Here is a 21,762-nt window from a genome sequence, read left to right as displayed (position 1 = left end):
CCGTTTTCCCCTCTGCAGTCTAAGCTGTAGCACAACTGAAATATCAAGGCAGCAGTGACTATTCCTAAGTAATCCGAGGAAAGGCATTGTTCCCCTTCCCTCGTCTTGGCAGGAGGCTGCTGTATCAAGGTGGCAGTATCCGCTCCCCAATAGACCTGCAAATTCTGACTGCAGAAAGCAGGACCAGATGGTCCCAACTCTTTTTCAGTGCCAGAAACTCAGACTGTTGCTGGCAGAATCCACTGAACCTAGAGAGAGTTGGAGAAAGACCTGCTGAAAAGGGAGAAGAGGCAAAATTTACTTTTCAACAGATCAGCAGCAGGCCAGAAGCTCCAAGCCAGGGAGGAGATGGCCGGATGGCTGGGTAATGTGACCATCCTGAGAGCAAGCACATACAGACAGAAAGTGTAGGCTAGACAGCATAGAGCAGGGGCAGAAAAAGGAACACAAGACTGACATGGGAGGAATTGGTCAACATTTTCAGGCAGAGTCACAGGAAGCCCTAAACTATGTTCTCCTGACAGAACTGTGCCCCATTAATAACAGTTGTGATTGTTAGAGACACAACACAGCAGTGGAGAAAGGGAAAGTCTTGAAACGCAAATTGGGTAAGAGCCAGCAGACAAGCTGCCAGGGCTTTAACCTGAGCCTTAAAAGAGGCTAATACAGCCTGGAGCAGCAAGGAAGAGAAAAGAGGAGTCACCCTCCATTCTGGGCCTCATAGTAGTAAGTGGTACAGCTCCACAACACAGGCCCTTCCTCAGGCAGTAGCCTGCCAGCACCAGGCCACAAGACAACACCAACACTGGGCAGACACCACAGAAGGCAGGGGTAGTTTTCAGAGATGGAGGTTTAATTTTCTGTCAGCAACACAAAGAAGCAGTTACCACAATTATAAGTGTTTGCTCGCATAAGGCTCAGAACTGGGTGGGGGAAAAGTCAGCACTGGCTTCACCCCCACCAAAATACTACCAAGTGACACCAGTCCACAGACCCGGTGACAGCCCAACCATTTGGGCCATTATCCCATAACACACTGCACTGGTACAGGACTCAGCCTGGGCCAAACTGATCAGTTACATGGGGTTGATTTGGATGTGCTACAGATACAGTTCTACGCACCTGAAGATCAGGCTGCTGTCAGTCAAACAAGAGCCAAGAAGGCTCGTGCTGCCCCCACCTCCTGGGGGAACTGGCTTGCCATATTGCAAGGGGTCTTTCAGAAAGGCCAAAAGATGATTATCCCTGATTGAGCTGCTGCTCCCATCTTTATTAAACCCCAAGAGGTGTGGACAAGGCAAGCCACGAGCAGGCAAAGACATGGACTACACACTACAGCTTTGGTGACTTCATGTAAGTTTGGTTGTTCATGTGCTTCATTGGATCTTTGTGACGGCTTCATGGATGGACTTGGCCACATAGTCCAGGTTCTTGGTAGTCAGGCCACACATGTTGATGCGCCCACTGGCCATCAGGTAGATGTGTTTCTCCTTGATCATGTACTCCACCTGTTTAGCTGGGGAAGCAATTGGACTTCAGGTCAGACTGGTGACCTCAGAAAAGCCGAAATAATCAGTCAAGGCTGCTGAAATCTCTCACAATGAAGAGAAAATTTCCAGCATTAGCCTCTGAAATGCAGTCTGATGCTTCATCCCTGCCTACCTACAGTGGCAGCGATGAAGACGACTCGATAGAAGCTCAACAAGCCGTGAGCTTAAAACATTTTCCAGCTAACTGTGGTAGGAATACCAGGACCCCAGTGAGGTCCCCCAGAGATTCCAGCCTAGACTTCAGCCCATTTCTCTCCCAGCACAACCTTCCTCATCCAATTCTCCCTTCCTCTCCCAAGACAGCACCAGACAACTTGGTACTTACGGTTAAGCCCTGTGAAGCTAAACATGCCAATCTGCTCTGTGATGTGGTTCCAGGTACCTGGGGTCCCAAGGGACTCCAGGCGAGACCGGAGCTCTGAACGCATCAGCAAGACCCGATCAGCCATAGTCTTCACGTTGTCCTTCCTGCAGCACGCAAGAAGCCGTGAGTGAGGACAGCCCGTCTGCGTTGGAGCTCTCTAGCGAAGCTGACACTCAGAGACGGCTTCCACTTCCCCTCTCCCACTGGCCCCGGCAACGCTTACCATTCGGCAAAGAGCTGCGGGGAAGTAAGCGTAGTTGCCACAATGCGCGCTCCTTGGGAGGGTGGGTTGGACCAAGTGGTGCGCACAATCTTCTCCATCTGGGAAAGCACACGCTGCACGTTGTCTGCGTCCTTCCCCACCACTGTCAGATTCCCCACACGCTCATCTGTGAACAAATCAAGGCACATGAGCCATTGGCCCCACACATCACTGCAAAGCAGAGCACTCCCTTCCCCCCAGCATGCCAGCCCCATCCGTCTGGGTATGATCTGCCCGGCCAGCTTGCTGACGGACACTCACTGTAGAGCCCAAAGTTCTTGGAAAACGACTGTGCACAGAAGAGCTCAAAGCCCTCGGAGACAAAGTATCGCACAGCCCAGGCATCCTTGTCCAGGCTGCCAGAGGCAAAACCTTGATACGCCGAGTCGAAGAATGGAAACAGGAACCGGCGCTGCAAGGAGGAACAGTGTTAGAGGGAAACTCCTTCCCCATGACCTTCTCTTTACCCCCTCCACTGTCCCCATAGGAGGGAAAAAAATCATTGAGCTTCTAGGTGAATTCTAGGGCATGTGGCCCAGCAAGACCTGACTGGGACATTTTCCTTCTATTAGGGCAAAGGAATGGAAAGACTAATGTGTCAAGAAAAGGTCAAATGCATAAGAAACCTTTGCGGCAGCTGTCTCCTCCCCATTCCAGAGAAGCGGGGCAACAGGGGGCACAACAGAGATGAACTATTCTGCATCCTACTATCCAGCACCTGTGAGAAGCAGCTGCCCTGGAGAGTCTTTCCAGCATGAGAAACCTCACTGCAGCCCATGCCTCACAGTTTGAAAGCAAGAACTTGTAAGCCTGATCAGAACTGGGATGCCTCTATCCTCTGAGCACTCTGTCCTCGCAGCACAAACATCCAGCATGCTGTCAGCTTCTCCCTTCAACACCTGCCCAGTGCGACTCTTCCAGCTCCTACCACATCTCACGCCATTTCCTAGAACTTGTTTTGAATGCAAGTGCTCCAGCTAGCTCAAGAGCTGCCTGTCCCCTCGGCACTGCTTCAGCCCCAGCAGCAGTCCATACCTTCATGACAGCAGCAATCTGCTTCCACTCGTCTGGAGTAGGGTCAGTGCCTGTTGGGTTGTGTGCACAGGCATGGAGGATGAAGATGGAGAATTCTGGGGCTTTCTGAGAAGAGAGCAGGTCTTGGTCATACGGACTGACATTTCTTAGCACCCAGAGCAGAGGTGGAGGCTTCCATCTGCTGCGGGCACCAGCGGTCTCTTCAGCAGAGATCCAGTTTCAGGCACACCATGCAAGAGCGTGGCCAGGTGCTGACAGCACAGGACCTGTCTCAGCCCACCCCAAGCCCGCTTTACTCACCTCCATGTCATCCAGCAGACCATGGAGATCCAGCCCCCTCTTAGCAGCATCCCAGTAATGGTAAGTTCTAATATCTTTAAAGCCAGCATCCACAAACACAGAGTTGTGGTTCTCTGAGGGAAAACAAACAAACAAACAAAAAAAACAGTTCAGAAAAGCAGCCCCTGCCTCCAGCAAGCCACTTCTTCCAGTCTCAATACCTCCCTGAATGTCACCAACAGATGTGACAGAGTCATTTCCTTCATCTACATGAGAAAGGCCCCGTCCTACTGCCTAGGCACCTGCACTGTGAAGAACTTGGCTGTCCACGCTTTGGCCACTGACCTACAGGGCTCTCTGCAAGAAGCAGGCAGCACTGATGACAGCACTCACCCCAGGATGGAGAGGAGATGTAGACAGGGGTTGCTGTGTTGTTGTTCCCATTGTACCATCGTCTCAGAAACTCAGCTCCAATACGCAGAGCACCTGTCCCACCCAAGGACTGCACACCTCCAACCTGAAACAGAGAGCATCTCATCTCAGCGGTCTTCAGTCTCCTTCAATCTCAGACCCACCCTCACACTTTCCAAAGTTATAAATAGGCTCCAGTTGTTTATTATGTTTTGAAAGGGAGCAGAACCCCAGCTAGCACCAGAGCTGCTTATCCCAGGAAAGGTGCTCTATTCTTGGACTTTGGTTTCCTGCAGGGCAACCGCTAAACACAGAGGAAAACAAATGCCAGCCGCAGCTCGAGTTCCACCTTCCCAAAAACCCTTGCGATTACTTGCCCACACGGCCTCGCGGAGCCCCCCGAGGTGCCACCCACCCGGTTCTCCTTGATGGCAGGGCTGTTGTCGCCCAGCGCGATCCGCGAGGCGTTGGCCCGGAACTCGGGCAGGCCCAGGATGGGCAGGTACTCGTGGTTCAGGCTGGCGTCGTTGGCGATCTGCTGCTCCACCTTCCTCACCACGGGCAGGACCCACGGCTGCCCCTCGTCCGTGCGGTAGGCTGCGGGCGAGGCAGGGCTGTGTCCCGCGCGTCCCCGGCACCCGCCGACCTTGCGGCAGGGCGCTGAGGCCGCCGCGGGGGCGGGGAGGCCCCGCTGCGACGGGACCGCTACGACGCCGGTCCCCTCGGGAGCTCTCGGCGGCCGCCAGCCGCGCACAGCCGGCGGGGGGACCCGCCGCGCACGGCCACCGGGAGGGGGGAAGGGAGCGGGGGGCACCGGACTCACCGCCCACGCCCAGGTTGACCTTCCGTGCGTCCCCGTCCTCGCGGAAGTCCGCCGTGAGCTTGAAGACGGCGACGGGCAGGGCGCGCGGGACGGCGGCGAAGATGGAGGCGGCCATGGCGGCGGGCGGCACGGTCCGTTGCGGGCGGTCAGCGCGCGCCCCCCGCGCGGCCCAGAGGAGACGCTCACCTTCACCGGCCGGGCGGGGCGGGGCGGGGCGGGGCCTCCCGCCGCCAATCGGCGAGCGGCCGGCGGCCCCGCCCTCCCCCGCCACCGCCAATCAGCGGCGGCCGTGCCTGCCGCCGCGACGGGCGGCGATGGCCGCGCGGGCGGAGCGCGGGCAGCCAATGGCGGCGGCGCGCGGTGACGCCGGCGGGATCGCGGCGCCGGAAAGCGCGGCGCGGGCGGGGGCGATGGGGGGGCTGGGGGAGCCCCGGGGCCCCTCGGCGTTACGGCGGCGCGCCGCCTTGCTGCGGCGGGAGGCGCCGCGGGGGCTGCCTCTCCCGCCTCACCCGGGGCTGCCCCGCCGGGCCCAGCCCCGTGGCGCCGGCCCGTTCCGGGCTGTGCCGGCGGGGGACGGCAGAGGGCAGAGCCGGCCCGCGGATGGCGGCGCGGCCTGCGGCGGGGCTGCGCCGTGCAGGCCTGTCCTTCAGCAGGGGGAAAAACCAAAAACAGCAAAAAACCAGGCTTACGCATTTTTCTCTGAGCAGCAGGCGGCTGCAGGGCGCTGGGGCGGCAGCGGAGCAGGCAGCACGGCCGGGCCGGGCCCAGCTCAGAAGTAACTCGCTAATAAGGACCGACGTGGGCCGCTGGCACGGCTGAGAGGGGACAGGGCGCCGCGCAGTGCCCAGCCGGCCCGCGGCCCGGCGGCGGGAGGCAGCCCTGACGCAAGCGGAGACCGCGGGAGCGCCTGGTCCCAAGCAGGGAGAGCGCCTGCCCGCCGGCGTGCTGCCCTCCGTCCTCGCCCCGCCGGCGCGCTGCAGCAGGGGACCACGCGCTCGGGTCGTCCCCTCCTGCCTCGCTGTCTTCCTTGCTTCTGCAGGAGAAACGGGATGGGGAAAACTATAGGAAAGGGGGTTTCACTGGAGGCTGGTGCATTACATACCCCGTTGCTAACCTGCTGCCTTTCCCAAATGGCTTTTGAGGTTTGTGGGAATCTGTCTGAAAACCTGCAGCACCTGGGAAAGTCTTCAAGGCAAACAGGAAGGATGTGGTGAATAACAGACCCATCAGCATGATCCAGAAGATGTGTACCACCCCTCGTGACATAAAACACAGCAATACAGCATTGGGAAGGACTTTCTGTCCCCAAACGCTTTTGCAGACAACCTGTGTCATGGACTCCCTTTGTTAACCCAGGCAAAATCCCTCTTAAAAACAGTTTGGCTTCTTGCCCTTTCCCATGCCAAAGGTGGCTCCTGAACCTTGTTGCCCTTGGAGAAAGGCAGTGCCGTGCTGCAAGCCGGGGGGGCAGAGCCTTCGTCTCTCATGGCTCCGGGCAGCACCTGGAAGAACTGCGCAGTGCACTTAATATTTAGCACAACAGTGAGGAAGAGGCAGAGACAGTCCAGCGGCATGCTCAAGTTTCTGTCTTAGGAGAAAACAGAGCAATGGGAAAGACAGAGGAGCAAGACATTAGGCCCTGACCATCGTGGTTTCTTTAACTCAACCCTAACTCAGACAAAACCTCTATCAAACCTTGAGTGAAGACAGTGGAAACCTAGAAAGGGCTTCAGGCCTGCTGTCTGGAATAGCTATGAGCTCCTGCAAACACAAAAGCTGCCCTCATTACCCAACCTTTCCCTCATCTCTAACCCTAAACTGATAAAGAGTACTTGGGTTTCCTGAGGTGTGTGGGTGCTGCTAAGTCAGAGACAGTGCAGTGATGACCAGGGGGGCAAGTGAAGATGACCAAGGGGATCGGGGTAGATGGAGGTAGCTCATCACAGGGCGAACCATAGTTTCTGCTCACGGGGAGTACAGCACTGCATGGCAAGTGGGATGCCGACAAAGGAGAAGTCTCCCAAGACTGCTCAGGGCAGCCTATTTCTGGAGCAGACAAGTGCAGGGGAGTCCCCAGACTGGTGGGCTCTCACTGCACTTACTGGTTTCTAATCCTACCGCTCTCCAAAGTGCACTGGGATATCTGGGGACATGGCCAAGCCCTTTCCCAGTGCAGAGCAGGGAAGTCACGAAAGGGATGTGGCATTGCCTGCCAAGCTGGCGTTGCCAAGCAGCTGTGCAGACCCATGGGAACGCCAGAGCAGACTGAACAGCGCCAGTTGTGTGAAAATGTGCTTTCCCAAATGTGGTTTCCTTACTCCTCTTCCTTGGAGGCTCATGGGCAGCGCGAGCTCAGCAGGGCCACTGTGGCAGAGACCATCTGCTCTGTTGCAAGGCCAGGATCGAAGCTGGAGCTGATGTGGCAGGAGCAACCTGCCGGGGTGTCTCAGTGTCCCCAGCCCCAGCCGGCTCCACGTGCCCTTGGCTGCGCAGTGCAGAGCAGCTCTGGGAACAGATGCACGAACAAGACAGGCAGAAAGCAGCAGGCTGCTGGGCTGCCACATGGCGTGGCTGTGCCATAGCAAGATCCCTCTGGCCCTGTGCTTTCATCTCCTCAGCCCACACAAAGGGTACCACCAAAATGCATGTAAAACCAGGAGAAACATGGGAGCCGGCCCTGAGGCACCCCTCCCTTCATCTCCCGCCTGAGACTGACAGCCAGAAATGACCTGCCACTCAGCGCGAAGGCTCGCGCACCTTACCCACAGCGAACTGGCCCCCCGGGTGCGCACTGCCATGCCGCACGCAGGCACGGCCCCCTGCGTGCAGCCCCTCCGGGCAGCCAGCCCCCGCGCTCCCCACAGAGCTCAGAGCCACCCTGGGGGCCCCAGGTCGCCTCTCTGCACTCTTGAGCCACCTGGGGGCTCTGCAAAAGCCCTTTCTGGGATGCTATCACGCGTGGTGGTGCAGGCGAGCGCCACTCGTTCCTCCGTGCTTCCCCTTGCACGATACACCCTGGTGCTGCTCCCATCTCTGGCCCATCCTCTTCCTCGCACAGCGCCCCCCCATCCCGGGGACCACAGCAAGGACGAAAGGTCCCTGCCCCGAGGAGCTCCCAGCCCCTGCGGGTGCTGGCGGGTGCAGGCGACGCACTGGCGGGGAGCGGAGCCATAGCCGTTCCCGCTGGGCGATGCGCACGGGGGTTATTTTCCCAGCGTTCCTCCGAATACAGATGTTTTCTCAGTGCAGGATCCAGACAGAGGAGGGTAAAATGTTTTCATTCCAAGCTCCCGGGGTCAGGTCATGGTTTGTCTAAATGGCTTTTGTTGCTGTAATTATCAGATTAGCTGATCTCTGCCAGCGCGTTTAGGGGCAGCTACATTAACTCTGGATCCCGACCCCCCCCCCCCGGCCCCTGCCACCACCCCAACCAGCTGGCGAAACGGGTTTGCAAAGCAACGACGGGGAATCAGGGGCCGAGCAAAACCACATGAAAGATTCACACTTGCTCTTGGGCCCCCGACCTTGGGACCCAGTAGGGCCCTGACCCAGGAGCAGCCTGTGCATTTGGGGAAGGTGGCAGCAGGTGTTGCCAAGCCTGTACGGAGCCTCTTGTCCCGCTCCAGCCTGCTGCGGGAAGCAGCTGAGGCCGGCGGCGTGCTGAGGACACCCTCGGTGACACCTGTGGCTGCTGACAGGTTGAGCCTTGCAGAACGGGGCCCTGACCCACACCCTGTCGCGGCTCCTGTGGCAGCTCTTGGAAGAAACCCTGGCCGCTGCAGCTCCCTGCCTTGCGAGGACGCCAGTCCCACGACAAGCAGCGGCAACCTGGGGTGAGCCCGGCTCTGGGGGCCCGGGCTGGGAGCGAGGGAGGTGAGGGAGAAGGAGCGTGAGATACCAGACGAGACGGAGAGCGTGACGGGGAGATGAGAGAGCAGGCTGAGGGGCAGATAAAGAGGGATCAGGAGTTTCCGGCCCCAGGCGGCCCCTCTCCGGGTCCGTCTGTCAGCGCCTCCACGTGCTGATGGCACCCAGCCCTCCTGGCAGACGGGGCGGCCGGCCCTGCCGAGGGGCACCGTTCGGGCTGCGAGAGCGCTGCTCCGCAGGACCGTGCTTGTACTAAAACATAGGTGAGCCCTGAGATGCTCGATAGCGTTGCACCTGCAGAGCCACCTGCCCCCAAGCAGGGCAAACTCATGCACACGCATCTCCCCCCTCCACAGCTGTAGGTGGGAGCACCAGGGGTTTCCCTTTATCAAGAAAGAAACTAAAGATATTAAAGAAATCCAAATCAGAAAAGACATTTAAAAGTTTTTCCATAAAATGAAATCGTCAAAATGCAGTTTCGCTGCATTTCAGTTTCTGGAGTGCTGTAAGGCCAGAAGGTAACACTTCACTACCTGAACAGTACTTCTGGGATGGACCGTCTATATGTTCTGCTTCAAAAAATGTTTCAGCCTCCTTAAACGCTTCAGAAAATTTCAAGAGCAAAATTTTGCCTACAACAACATATTCCTGCAGGAAGTTTTGGCTTCAGCAAAACATAATTTTCTGATGAAAAAAATTTGTAGTGGAAAGTCTGCTCTTGGCATTCTTCCTAATTCTCACCATGAAAGAGCTTGGTTAGCTCCAAAGCCACCTTCTCCGCTTCCAGCTGAAAGCCCGAGAGTGACATAAAGCAGTGAGGACAAGGCCTGTGCGTTCCTGAGAATAACAGGCGTATCCTCTGACCCGCCAGCGCTCAGACCTATAGCAGCGCTCACATCAGAAATGTGCCTGAGTCCTGCTGGGAAACAGTATTTCTGGAGTGTCCTTTAACCACTCGACAAAACCCACTGGACTTATCCTGAATGTGGGATTTGGCATTATATGTCCTAATGGTATTGCAAGATGGCATAGATTCAACCATCATTTCTGAGACAAAGGTGTTTTCAAGTTGCCTAAAATTCCTCTTGGCTACATGTCACCGGCCCTTCCTCAGGGACACTCTGGGCCAGGGCTTGCTCCCTGGGCTGTCCTCCCTATGCGGCCTTCCCTGTGCTGTGCTGCTCTCCACCTGGTTTCTCCGGGTTGCTGCTGTGATTCATTCTCACATGGACACCCCAGAGTGCCTCCAAGTCCCAGCTCAGAGCACGGATCCACTGGGACCTGCCACATAGTCATGCTCGTTGTCTCAGTGTCTGCTTGTCCTAAGGATGTCCCCAAAAGAGCGCAGCTCCCTGCCTGGAGGGGACCGGGCATGGTCTGATACATGTGCTTGCCGAAGGATGAGCCAGTGGGGCTCAGAAATCCTGTTTCGGAGACCTGCTTTCTCCTAATTTTCCCTTCTGCATCAGCACCTGCTGGGAGATCTCTGCAGGCCATCCTAAGAGGCTGTGACCACTGAATCAGATGCCCTGGCACTGCAGCCTGCTACCCCAGTGCATTAAAGAAGGTGGTTTCCTAATGGTGCCAATGGCCTCAGCAGAGGACCAAGTAGAGACAAAGACTGGGCTGTAAATCCCAGAGCAACCCCAGCCTCAAAGCAGGAGGGGGACTGCTACCTCAAGGTATGGCCTTTTGCACAGCCAAGAAAGCTGCTTTTGGGACCCCTCAACACAATGAGACAGTTGCCACCCTCCAGGGCTTGGGGTGCCCTAGGGACAACCAATGGGACAGGCAGAACTGCAGGAGGCACAACAACATTGTGCTGCTGGGCCTGCAAAAGGTCGGTGCTGGGGACATTGGCATGGAGCTGGAAGCCTCCTGCACCCTCGTTTGGGCAGAAGATGGAGAAGAGGCTGAGCGTGTGCTCCCAGGCATGTCCCTGTGGGCTGTGGGCAGCAAGAGCACCTCCGAGGCTGCCACATGGACATCAGAAACGCAGCAAGACTAAAGGCCCTCACACTTAGGTGGTGCCGAAGGAAGAGCTGGAGGAAAGAGTAGGAGCAGACAGAGGCAGAGCTCTGACAGAGAGCACACGGTGCCCACCAGGACCCCCAACGTCCTGCACGCCGCAGTGTGTCCAGGCTGCCGGCCAGCAGCGGGAGCCTGGCGGCGCTGCCGGGGCGGGCGGGAGCCGGAGGCGTCCGCGGCCCAAGCCGGTCCCAGCTGGGAGGCCTCCGGGCGCCACGTGTGCCCCCGCACGGCTCGGATGAGGCCAGCAAGAGAGGCCTCCAGCTCCCTGCGCCTCACAGCGACCCCAGTGCCACGGGCAGCTTCTGGGCCCTGGTGCAGGAGCAGATTTACTGAAAACAATTTATTTAATATCAAAAATAATTTCTTACAGCGTTTTGGCTGGCGTCAGCCAAGCGCTTACTCACCCGGGAATTCAAACAAAGGCAACGCTGGCGCCCAGCCAGGGGGTCGGGCGCTGGGTGGTCGTGTCCATCCCGGCCTCGGACCCGCCTCTGGGTCACTTGCGGGCTTGTGGCATGATGTCTCCATTTATTTATTGGAAATGTTTGAACAGGAAATGCTAATGGTTTGGGTTTGTGGAGACAGCTGGAGGGGTCCGGCAGGAGCTGCTGGGAAGGGGAGGGTGCGCTGGGACAGGGCAGCCCACGGGGAAGGGGGAGCCGGTGCCGTCGGCGCTGCCGGGGGGCTCTGTCCCTTCCAGCATTTGGGATGGGGGACCCAATGGGAGACGGGAGCGGGGAGGGCCCTGCCAGCTCCGCTGCCTCCTCCTCCTCCTCCTCCGAGTGCAGCTACCACCGCGACACACGGCCCTGCTGCGCGAGTGGAACTGCTGCCCTGCACGCCGCCGTGCCCGCTGCCCGCACACAGCGTGCGGCGATAGCACTGCCGGCGAGGCGACACGAGTCCCACGTGGGGAAGGCGTCGGGGGAATTGCGTCCGTGGGGCTGCACGTATCCCAGCCTTGGACCCGGGCCTGGTGAGTGCCCGTGAGCGTGGGAGGGCTGTGAGAGTGCCGCCTCCCCCTGCAAGGGGGTCGAGAGGTTCCTACGCAGCCTGGCGCTGCAGCGGGCTGTTCCTGCGTTTGCTGATAACACAGGAGGTGAAGCCTGACCCAGGAAACCAGGCAAGATCCGCAGAGATAAACTCCCTGCAGCAAGACAAAGGCACTGACCTCTCCGCAGCCCGAGCCGCAGCATTCCCACAAGCACAGCAACAATTCCCAGGAGCTGTGCACAATATCCCGGTAAGACCTGCACGAAACCCTGCGGGAGAGCTGCGGGGAACAGCCGGCAAGGCAACGGCACAGCCCATGGCACCTACTGCCAGGGTCGTCGTGCCCAGGAACCACACACACTGCTTTTTAACCAGATCTGCTGCAAAGGTCAGCTCCCTGGACGGTAACAGCAAAGACAGCCGCTGCCTGTTGCTCACCCTTCATTTAGCAGTGCGCTGTGCTCTGCGCTGCACGTATTGCAAGCACAGAGGCAGCCTGCACACTCGCCACCTTGTAATTAAAAGCAAAATTCATCCTGGGCCTGGGCATCCCCAAGCTCCCTTAAGGCCTCCTCATCTTCCACAGACCAGACCCAGCTTGGGAAAGCGTGTGCTCCCTCTTATTCCCTGCCTTACATTATTACACATACACTCTCAGCACAAGCTTGCTTTAGTTTTCATTTCTAAATGCAGCAGAGGCTCTCAAGCTCTTGGGTAACTCAGGTTTCACCATGTGCTTTGAATGGAGGCTGTTGTGTCACCTCGCACACCCAGCCTGGAAAACTGAACCGCTGCCGTTGCGCAGGTGCCGGGCCGGCTCTGTCCCCCCGTGCCCGGCCCGCGATGGAGGCGGTTCTGGAAACACCCCGAGGGCTGCTTCCAGCAGAACAAGCTGCACCAGGACACGCTTTGCCAATTCAGCAGCCCAGCCAGGGGCTGCCGCGCTTGCTGGGTGGGCATCCGAGGTCAGACCGCGGAGCGGAGGTGCTGGGCTCGCAGGAGTGCTGAGCAGCCCTGGTGCCAGGGGGGCGGAGGGCCCGGGCCGCCTCCGCGCTGCGCACCTCCACGGGCTCCCTGCTCCGGCGTGGGTCACGAGCACTGCCTCCTGGGCCAGATCTGCCGCAAGACAGTAAAACCTGAAAAAGACGGAGGTCTTTAATAGGATTTGCAGAAACACCCAGCTCAGTTGCATGTCTTATGCCTGTTGTCTCAGGCATGTTTTTAAAATCTTTATCTCTGCATCATTAAACACTAATCTGCATTTGAAAAGAATCACTTCAGTTCCCTACCTCCGAAATGAGGATAACTACCCTTTACCTTATAGCAGGGTTACAAGGATAAGCAGATTAAAGACTGTGAGATATTGTGGCCAAGAAGGTTAAACAAGACCCTGGGATAGACAGCCCATGGGCAGGAATGAGCCGCAGAGCAAGGCGCAGGATTAGGCAACAACGCAAGTCTGTACCATGCTCCTGCTCCTGCCCATCAGGGAACAGGGACCCTCCAGGGCCACCCAGGGCCCCACCAGGGCACCCAGCAGTGCCAAGATGTTGCGCTGGCACCAGCCTCCCTTGGGGACCAGGCGCAGGAAACAGCGTGAGGGAGGCTGCTGCCCCCACCCGGGCTGGACCCAGCCAGGGTCTCATGAGCCTTGGGGAAGGGGAAGAGAAGAGATGGAGAAGGGGAACATTTGCCAGGGCAGCAGGATCCAGCTCACAGAGGAGACAGAGGGACACACAGCAATGCAGAAGACAAAGAGAAAGGGGTACTTTTTATTTTTAGCAGCTGCTCCATATACCATCTGGGTAAAGACATACTTTTAAAGAGGCAAATGAAGAGCCAGTGAAAGGACCACGAGGACTGGAGGCCAACTATCATGGATAGAAAGCATCTAATCCCGAGGAACTGCAAAGTCACAGGAAAGAAGTTCCTTGGGGCACAGAGGCTAGTGCCCACACTCTGCACCCGTCCTTGCCCCGCAGGGTGCCCAGGGAAGGCCCTGGGAGACAGCAAGGACATACGCACTTCTTCAGAAAGAGTTGGTGGGGGAGAGGATGAGCCAGACAATTACTGTCTGGAAAGTCTCACCCGGGTCCCTAGTAAAATAATGGCACAAATATTAAGAAAAGGAGCTCTGTAAACATCTAGAGGATAATGAAACCATGAGCTATAAGCAGGATGGGATTTGTAAATAAAGGACTGTGCCAAAAACAACAAGGCCTCCATAATTGTTTTGGATAGAATGACAAGATTAGTGCGGGAAGGGGACTCGGCAGGATGTCATGAGAGGAGACCTGGAAGCATCAGGTCTGCCCTCGCCGCCTGGCCATTAAAAAGCCCCCAGCACACGTCTGGGCAGGTTTCAGGGAGCTGATTAGCTTGCGCACATGTAAATCGGCCTCTGCACTCGCACGTGGTGATGCCCTCTCTGGCAGGGCTGGCACCTGGGGACGTACCTGCCCTGGGAGAGTCTAAGGCCTGCAGTCCAAGGGCCTACTGGCCCAAATGCTGTGCGCACATGTCACACCATCATTTTTGCACTCGCTCATGCACCAGCACAGTCCAAGGCTAAAACGGAGCCCGGGGTCCCAGCTGGTGCACGTCCTGCCACCAGCCCTCACAGAGCTGTGACTTGTGCGCTGCAGGAATGAGAAAGCCAGAGCTGCCACAGATGGGCAGAATAGGAAACAAAATGAAGCAAAGCCGGTAGAAGGAAAGTAATACTAGCATCTTCACTCCTCCCCAGGTTTTGGCAAATATTTGTCTTTGGTGAATATGTGTGGAGAACGTGAATGGCATGTCCTCCAAAACTATACCCATACAGGTCTTCCAGTGCACTGAAAGATCAGATCTTTGGCCAGGCTTAGAGGTAAAATGCTTGCATCTCCTTGCAATTAGACTTTTGAAATGCTATGATGTAAAAGCACACTTAAGTCTCATGACTGCTAGCAGTCATTTGCACTGTAAAGGCCAAACATGTCCAGTTTTGGCGTTGCATGGGTGGAAGACTGGAGGTCTGGCCAGAGGGTGCCCACCCTGAGACCAGGGCCAGCCCTGGCTCTTGGGCCTCCGCAGATATTGCAGCCATGCTGGACCAGGCAATTGCCATTCCCTACCGAACAGCTGGCTACATTCAGATTGCAATATAATATATACTGTCAGTCACGCACAAACCAAGGATGAAATGAGCCATATATGGTGAAGATATTATTAGTCCATAGCTGTCTTAATAGGATCTTCTGAGGAAATCTTGCTTGAAAATTGGAAATAGGCTTGGATGTGAGACTAAAGCATGGACTCAAAATGCCTCAAGAATCAAAAGCAATGGTTTCAAAGAAACAGTGAGCTTTAAGTCTGTGAACATCATATACTTAGATTTTTGCAAGGTGCTTAACTTAGCCCCACAAAATTTTCTATTTAAACACTAGTGCTATGTAATGACAGTTGCCCACACATTAAATACATCTTGACAGGGCTCCAAAAGTACTTCTCAACAGGGAAATGTCACTGAGACAGTGTCTGGAAGTGTCCCTCAAAGACCAGCACTAAGCTCTGGGTAGCCAATATAACCACACATGATCTGAGAGTCAGTATGACTCCGGCTAGTAACATCTGCTGCGGTTCAACACGTGAAAGAGAGGATGAGCTCACCTGGTGATCTACTTTGATCAAGATGAATGCAAAATTAGATGTTTCAGCAAAGAAAGTGGTATGTCCCTCTGGGCAGCAAAGGATAATGCTGAGCTCTGGCTCTGAGGGGGATTTGGGGTCACAGGGATGAGCACTAGACAGGAGCTTGATGCTAGACCAAAATGGGCGAGTGCAGTCTTGGATATGAAAGCAGGGAGAACAGTGAACAGGAGTTACTATATAGTGCTTTACAGCTGAACGTAGCATTGGGAAGCCAACCTTGACATACCATGACTAGACCAGTACCCCATTTTAGAAAGACACAGATGAAGGGGCAGCAGTGGATCTCATTTCCCCTCACCTTAGCAAGGCTTTGTACAGTCTCCCAGAGCATCCTTGCAGTGACACTGGGGAGGCAGGGACTGGAAGGGGAGATGACAAGGTGGGTTAAAAATTGAGTGTGGCACTGGCACAGGGGCTGAGAGACAGTGGGATCTCCATCTTCGAAGACTTCCAAAATTTTACTGATCAAGGCCCAACCAGTGGGCTGGACCACTACAGAAGTCCTGAGGCCAAAATTATTCTGTGAAATGAGAGAGGGTGAAGAAAACAGCCATAGAAAAGACACAAGGATGGGATAACGCACCCCACAGTGACAGAGTCAAGCTCCACCTATTTTCTTGTTTAAAAAGCTTAAGAAATTTGACTGCTATGTGCAACTACTCTTATAGTAAGAAAATGCCCTGTGCTAGAGTGTTCTTATTCCAGCCAGAAAAGGTAGAATCAATGGCTGGAAATTAAAAGCTAGACAAACCTGCATAAGAAATGAGACATATATTTCCTGAGCAATGCTGATTAGCCAGTGGATTAACCATTGGTAATCAAATAAGACAAAACCATGAACTCCCTCTCTCCTCCAGACCAGACGCTTTTCTGTGTTAGCCAAAACTCAAGGTATTAGGATCCAAAATGAGCAACTAGACGAAATGCTCAGGGAGATCGGAATGAGTGATCTAATGACTAATTTTGATCTTAAACATTGGGAGCAAAAATACATCGTGTTACTAATACACACACAAAAATTCGCATCACATGAACTCAGCATAAACACTAAACAGCTGACATCTGCAAACCCACAGAGGGAGGGGGGCAACTGCTGTTAGTCCCGTTTTACAAACAGGAAAACACCCAGCCCACAGCGGACCAGCAAGAACCTTGCAGTGGGAGTGAAACCAGGAGCTAGATGTGAGCCTGTCTGAGTCTGTCACCAAGCAAGTTCATGAACCAAGACGTGTCTGTTTTGGGGTGCGATTGGATCCCAGATAGAGGCATACCATGAAAGGAAGGGAAAGAGAAGGTTTCTCCATGTACGACTTGGCAGGAACCACACAAGGCATATATATGGTCATTCTAGGAACACAGGACCACAGAGATGTACAGAAATGGGCAAAAGAACAGATGGAAAAAGTGTTTAAGAGTAAACAACAAAAGGAGGTGATGGAAATGATGGAAACCTGCCTTGCATGACATTTGCAACTGAAGGAACACACCTGGCAAGGACCAGTCCTGAATAGACTGGCTACAGGCAAAATGATCTTCTCTGTTTCTAGTATCTGTAGTCACAGAATTATAGAAAATAAGTCTGGAAGGCCCTTAAAAGGTCACTGAGCCTGTCAGCCTGCCCGGGGGGAGGCAGACTCTACCCAAACTCTTCCTGGTGGAGGTTTTGTCTAACCTCTTCCTAAAAGAAGCCTCTAGCGGTGAAGACAGCTTCCAAGAAAAACTAGTTTTAATCCGGTTTACTGCAGTCATTGCAGTGTAAACCTATGGCTTCTTGTTCTACCTGCCCTGCAAATAAAGAATAGCCCATTATCTCTTGCTTTGTGGCAACCTTTCATATATTTCAAGACATCTATCTTATTTCCTTGCAGTATTCTCTTCTTGACACTAAGCAACCCTGGTCCTTCAGCTTTCTCCACCATGTCATGTTTTCTGAATTTATGATCACTCTTGTTCTTCCCCAGGCTTTCTCCAAGATCCATGGCATGAAATGAAATGAAAGTGGTATCCAGCACTCAAGACAGCACTGTATAAGTGCAGAAGAATTACACCAGGTGTCTTACAGACATTTTATTTGTATGTCCCAGTCTGATTTTGCTCCTCTCGCTCAACATGACGCTGTAGGCTCATGTTCCCTTCGGGACCCACTGTCACCTCCAGCTACTTTACCACAGACCATGCTTGCTCATTCCCCAGCAAGTACTTGCGCCGTTGATTTTTCCCAACCAATTGAAAAGCCTTATAGTTGCTCTTTTGCTCAGTTTTATTTCAGATTCTTTCAATTTGTCAAGAAAATCTAAATTTAACTCTTACAGGCTCTACCAGACTGGTGCTGCCTGAATGTGATGAAAATCACTGACAAAAGCATTGACTAGCACTAGATCCAGAGCAGATCCTGTGTGACGCTTAGGCACTGGTAATTGCCTTTTCAACACCATTTCCCAGACAGTCGTGCTCCAGCTTAGCCACAGATTCATCTAGACCAAGTTCTTCTCCCTTGCTCATGAGAATTTCATGTGGAAGCACGACTAAAGTTTTGCAAAACTCAAGATACAGCACACCTTTTTCTCCCATACTGACAAACATAATCATCCTCAAGTAGATGAAAATTTGGTTGTTTTGGCTCCTAACAGACAGTTCAAGCTGTCACATTGCTTCGTTATCTCTACTCACATGTTGTGTTCCTTAGTGATGTATTTGCCTGTCTTCAAATCTGTTTATGCAGATGTCCCATTTTTTCCTTCAACTCTGCACCCCTGGTTTTGAGGAAAGCTCTGGAACTTGGAAAGATACTGAGGTTCATTTTGAAAAAAAAAAAAAGGGGGGGGAAACAGTTTAACAACAACAAAATCCTCGGAACTCACATGTTTATCCAAATTCATCTGAGCTTTCTGGGGACAGTGACTTTTTAGGGTAAAATAAAAACAAGTTCAAGTGAGTTTTCCATCCCTGTGACAGTACGGTGATTCCAGCCAATCTGAAATAATTTTCCAAGAAGATTTCCTGCAACCCCACAGTGATTAAAGGAAATAACATTGTGAATAAAGGGACATTCTTCAAAGTCAATGAACGAGCCACAAACTGTACATTCTCACAGAGAGCCGGAAAGCGCCGGCGCGGGATGGACGCCGCACCGCGTGGCCCCCCAGAAGGAAGAGGGTGGGAGACCGGGTCCGTCCTCCTTCCCCGTGCAGGGGTTGTGACCGGGTTCCCACACGCAGGGTGGGCACCTCTCTCGTGGTGGAGGAAGACTCCTCATGGCGGAGGAAGAGGCCCCAGGGCTGCGTGGGTTGGAGTGAACGGTTGTCCTCAGCCACCAAGGCTGTTGGATGCCTCCCATGCGCTCAGCGCTGGGCGCGGGAACCCCAGCAAGGGGCTCGGTGGCCCCTTGCAAGCCGGGTGCAAGAGCCCAATGAAACCAGGGTCTGGGTGACCCCACCAAGCCCATGAGCCCAGCGGCGGTGGGAGGCTGTGCTGCAGCCTCCTGCCCAGGAGACACCCAGCATGTCCCAAAGCCAACGGCGCGTGAGCCCGGCTGGGCCCCAAGATTGACACGGAAATGCGAACGGGCCCGAAAAGCCGCTCTGGCAGGCGAGAACGCGCCGCGCTGCAACCGCGGGCAAGCGGAGTCATGCCGGCTCCGTCGCCAGCCCCGCTCATTGGGAGCAGTGGGACTGGCGGAAATACCCCAGCCCGGGGGATGACGAGGGAGGGATAAGCAAGCCCAAAATGGCTGAGCCGAGGGCCCTCTTAAAAACCCGCCTTCCAGGCTAAAACGAAGCCGAGAGGGGAATAATGAGGCAGGCTGGGGAGAGGGGCACCAAGGGGCTGCTCGGAAATGCAAACGCCCGGCTGCAGTTGATGTCGTGTAATAAGGGAATTAGCTAATGAGCTTACTGCGACACACTGACGATTCCCTTAGAAGTATCACGGCCACCTGGGGAGGCTCCGGAGAGGAGCACAGGCAGCCTTAATCTGCAGGGCTGGAAAGATGAGCCGCCAAACAACGCCGGCGTCCGGGGGGATGCGAAAGGGCAAACCAAACTCGGAGGAGAAGATATCATGAAAGCGCGTGAATAAACAGTGTTGCAAAACACGCCGGGCTGCGTTCGTGTCTGCAGCTTCGGGCGCAGCACGCCAGCCCGGGCAGCACCCCGTCGCGGGGCCGGAGCCGGCGCACGCTCAGCCGGGCTGGGATTCGGGCTTTTTTTTTCATACACATACTGTACAACGCCTTGTCGAACAGGCAGCAATTCCTCAGCACAGCTTCTAGGGACTGCCCGCATGGGAACATGCATAGATATAAATTACTTTCCCCTGCGCCGGCAGCTATAATGGATATGTCAGACAAACCACGTAAATAAAAAATGTGTTGTTTTTTTCTTTTAAAGTCATTCGGCACATTGTATAAAATCTGAATTGAAAGCAAATTCAGACGTAAGCACGTGTGAGTATGCTAATTTGAACTTAAACTGGGTGAGAGAACCGAATGTTAAAAGTCGCTTAGAACAATGCAAATATTAAATATACAAATACTCATCAAATACTTAAGAAAGTAGTTTTCAGATAGCAATCGGGCCGTGCAGCAAAAAATTATTAACTGATTAATACTAAAATCATCGAGGAATTTGTGCATGAGGCACTATTTGCATGAATTAGAAAAGGAGAAGTATGAACAACACCAAAGACAAAATACTCCGCCGAAGAAAAAGGGGAAAATCAAAAACATTAGCCAAAAATGAAGCTCCACTTGAAAGAAAAAAATTACTCCCATACCAGTGAGGAGAGCACCCAAATGGAAATATTTGCTGGAAAACAGGAAATTAAGGATTTTTATTAGTATTATAAAGCAGAATTATTATTATTAAAACGTCAAAAATGAGTTATAAAAATTACGGAAAATGTTCTTGCCCAAAATGAATTTGATTGAAAACTACTGTATGGAAAAGAGGAGTTTTTAATTGAACTTTTCAGTAGGACACTTTGAAACAAAATTTTTCATGAAGGTTTTGATTTTTATTTCAGTTTTCATAAACCAGAAAGCTGTTCAAAATTTTGGAAACAATGTGTTTTTGTGTTTTCGGTGTCTTCTTTTCCTCCCTTGCCCAGAAGCTGCTTGAAGAATGCCTGGTGTTTGCGTTAGATTTCCACCTCTATTTTCTCATCTCTTCTTCCCTACACTGTCACTTTCCAAAGCTTTGCAATGCTAGGGAAAGAAAACCCTAAATGCAGTATCACTTGCTCAGCTATTGCCGGGTAAAAGGAATAAAAAGAAAGGGAGAAAGAAAGAAAGTATTTTCAAAATTTTAGCAATTGTTTGGGTTTAATGAAACAGTTTGTGCCTATGCAGAAAATTGTGCCTATGCAGAAAATGGTGCGATTTATAGCAAAATGAGGTTGGAGTTTTCTTTCTTTTTCTTTTTCTTTTTTCTTTTGTGATGTTCTTGTCTCAAATGTTTAATTGGGATTTTGCTGTCGGGAAAAATCCGGGGCTGTTCTGCAGGCAGTGCTCCGTGATTAGCTCGGATCACCGAGGCCGGGAGGAGACGGAGGCCGAGTGAGCGAGCGAGAGGGCAGCAGCGGGGCGCGCGTACCTGCCGGGCTCGCTCCCGCGCCGCCGCCTGCCCGGAAGAGAAGCGGATCGGCCTCGGCCCTGGGGTGGCCGCGCTCTCCCACGCTGCGCACCCGCCTCCCGGCTCCCTTGGCAGCCGGGCGCCTGCGTCCGGATCCCGGCGCGGGACAGGGCGCGGGCCGCTCCGAGAGGGGGACTGTCACGCCGCGGCGGCCGAACAATAGTCAGCGGCGGTTATTTATTTTCTAAATGAATCAGCGGGTCCTGGGCCGGCAGGCTGGAAAGCGGCGGTGGAGATTAGACCCTCCCCGAACCCCGGCCGGGCCTTGAGCCGCTGTCAGGGCTGCAGAGAAACAGCAGCGAACTCTCACGCAAATGGCCTATAAAAAAGGCCCCTGTCAAAGGCACCTTGACCTGGAGGCTCGCCTCGGCGCTGGGCGCCCCGGCGGCCCTCCCCTCCCAGGGCTGCGCTCTCCCCGCATGATGTATTTCCCCTGCCTTTTTTAGCGCTGCATTATGTTCGCTCCAGGAAACAGCCTCTTCCTTCATATAAACACAGCCCTGGGTTGCTGACCAGCGGCCCTGCCACTCCGCAGCCACTCGCCGTCCATCCATCACACCTCGCTGTCACCCTGGCAACATATCTCTTGGACCGGTCCGGCTCCGGCGATGGGAGAGGTGGGGGCCGCGGGGGGGTCACATACGCAGAGCACAATTCCAGCCTGCTGACTAATTCCCTGGAAACCCTGGGGCTGCACAATGCGAAAGCCTTTCCGAGGGTTTCTCGAACGTTACTGGAAGGTCAGGCGAAGGTCAGCGCAAGGACACGGCTCCGGCTTTCCCGACCGGCAGCAGGGCGTGCGCCCAGGGCGGACGTGGGCCCGC

At 54.3% G+C, this 21,762-nt stretch overlaps 1 protein-coding gene across 1 annotated transcript; it reads right to left on the bottom strand.

Moving 5' to 3' along the window:
• Positions 1-832: 832 nt before the first annotated feature.
• On the bottom strand, positions 833-4,946 carry GOT1 (glutamic-oxaloacetic transaminase 1). Its single transcript, XM_026102918.2, has 9 exons — positions 4,725-4,946; positions 4,317-4,498; positions 3,884-4,007; positions 3,512-3,624; positions 3,212-3,316; positions 2,438-2,588; positions 2,138-2,303; positions 1,876-2,018; positions 833-1,516 (listed from the first exon to the last, which is right to left on the bottom strand). The coding sequence occupies exons 1-9, from the start codon at positions 4,837-4,839 to the stop codon at positions 1,377-1,379; spliced, it is 1,239 nt and encodes a 412-aa protein (XP_025958703.1). The 5' UTR covers positions 4,840-4,946; the 3' UTR covers positions 833-1,376.
• Positions 4,947-21,762: the final 16,816 nt, after the last annotated feature.

The sequence above is a fragment of the Dromaius novaehollandiae genome, chromosome 6, assembly GCF_036370855.1.
Source record: "Dromaius novaehollandiae isolate bDroNov1 chromosome 6, bDroNov1.hap1, whole genome shotgun sequence".
NCBI lineage: Eukaryota > Metazoa > Chordata > Aves > Casuariiformes > Dromaiidae > Dromaius > Dromaius novaehollandiae.
This window is presented reverse-complemented; position numbering and strand designations above follow the sequence as displayed.

What these genes read in the sequence shown, in the direction of transcription:
- GOT1 (XM_026102918.2), bottom strand. Translation starts at nt 4,839, where the DNA reads ATGGCCGCCTCCATCTTCGCCGCCGTCCCGCGCGCCCTGCCCGTCGCC. An exon ending in GGTCAACCTGGGCGTGGGCG is followed by an intron (nt 4,499 to 4,724) that starts GTGAGTCCGGTG and finishes CCTCGCCCGCAG; the next exon opens with CCTACCGCACGGACGAGGGG. An exon ending in TAGCTTCACAGGGCTTAACC is followed by an intron (nt 1,517 to 1,875) that starts GTAAGTACCAAG and finishes TTGCTTCCCCAG; the next exon opens with CTAAACAGGTGGAGTACATG.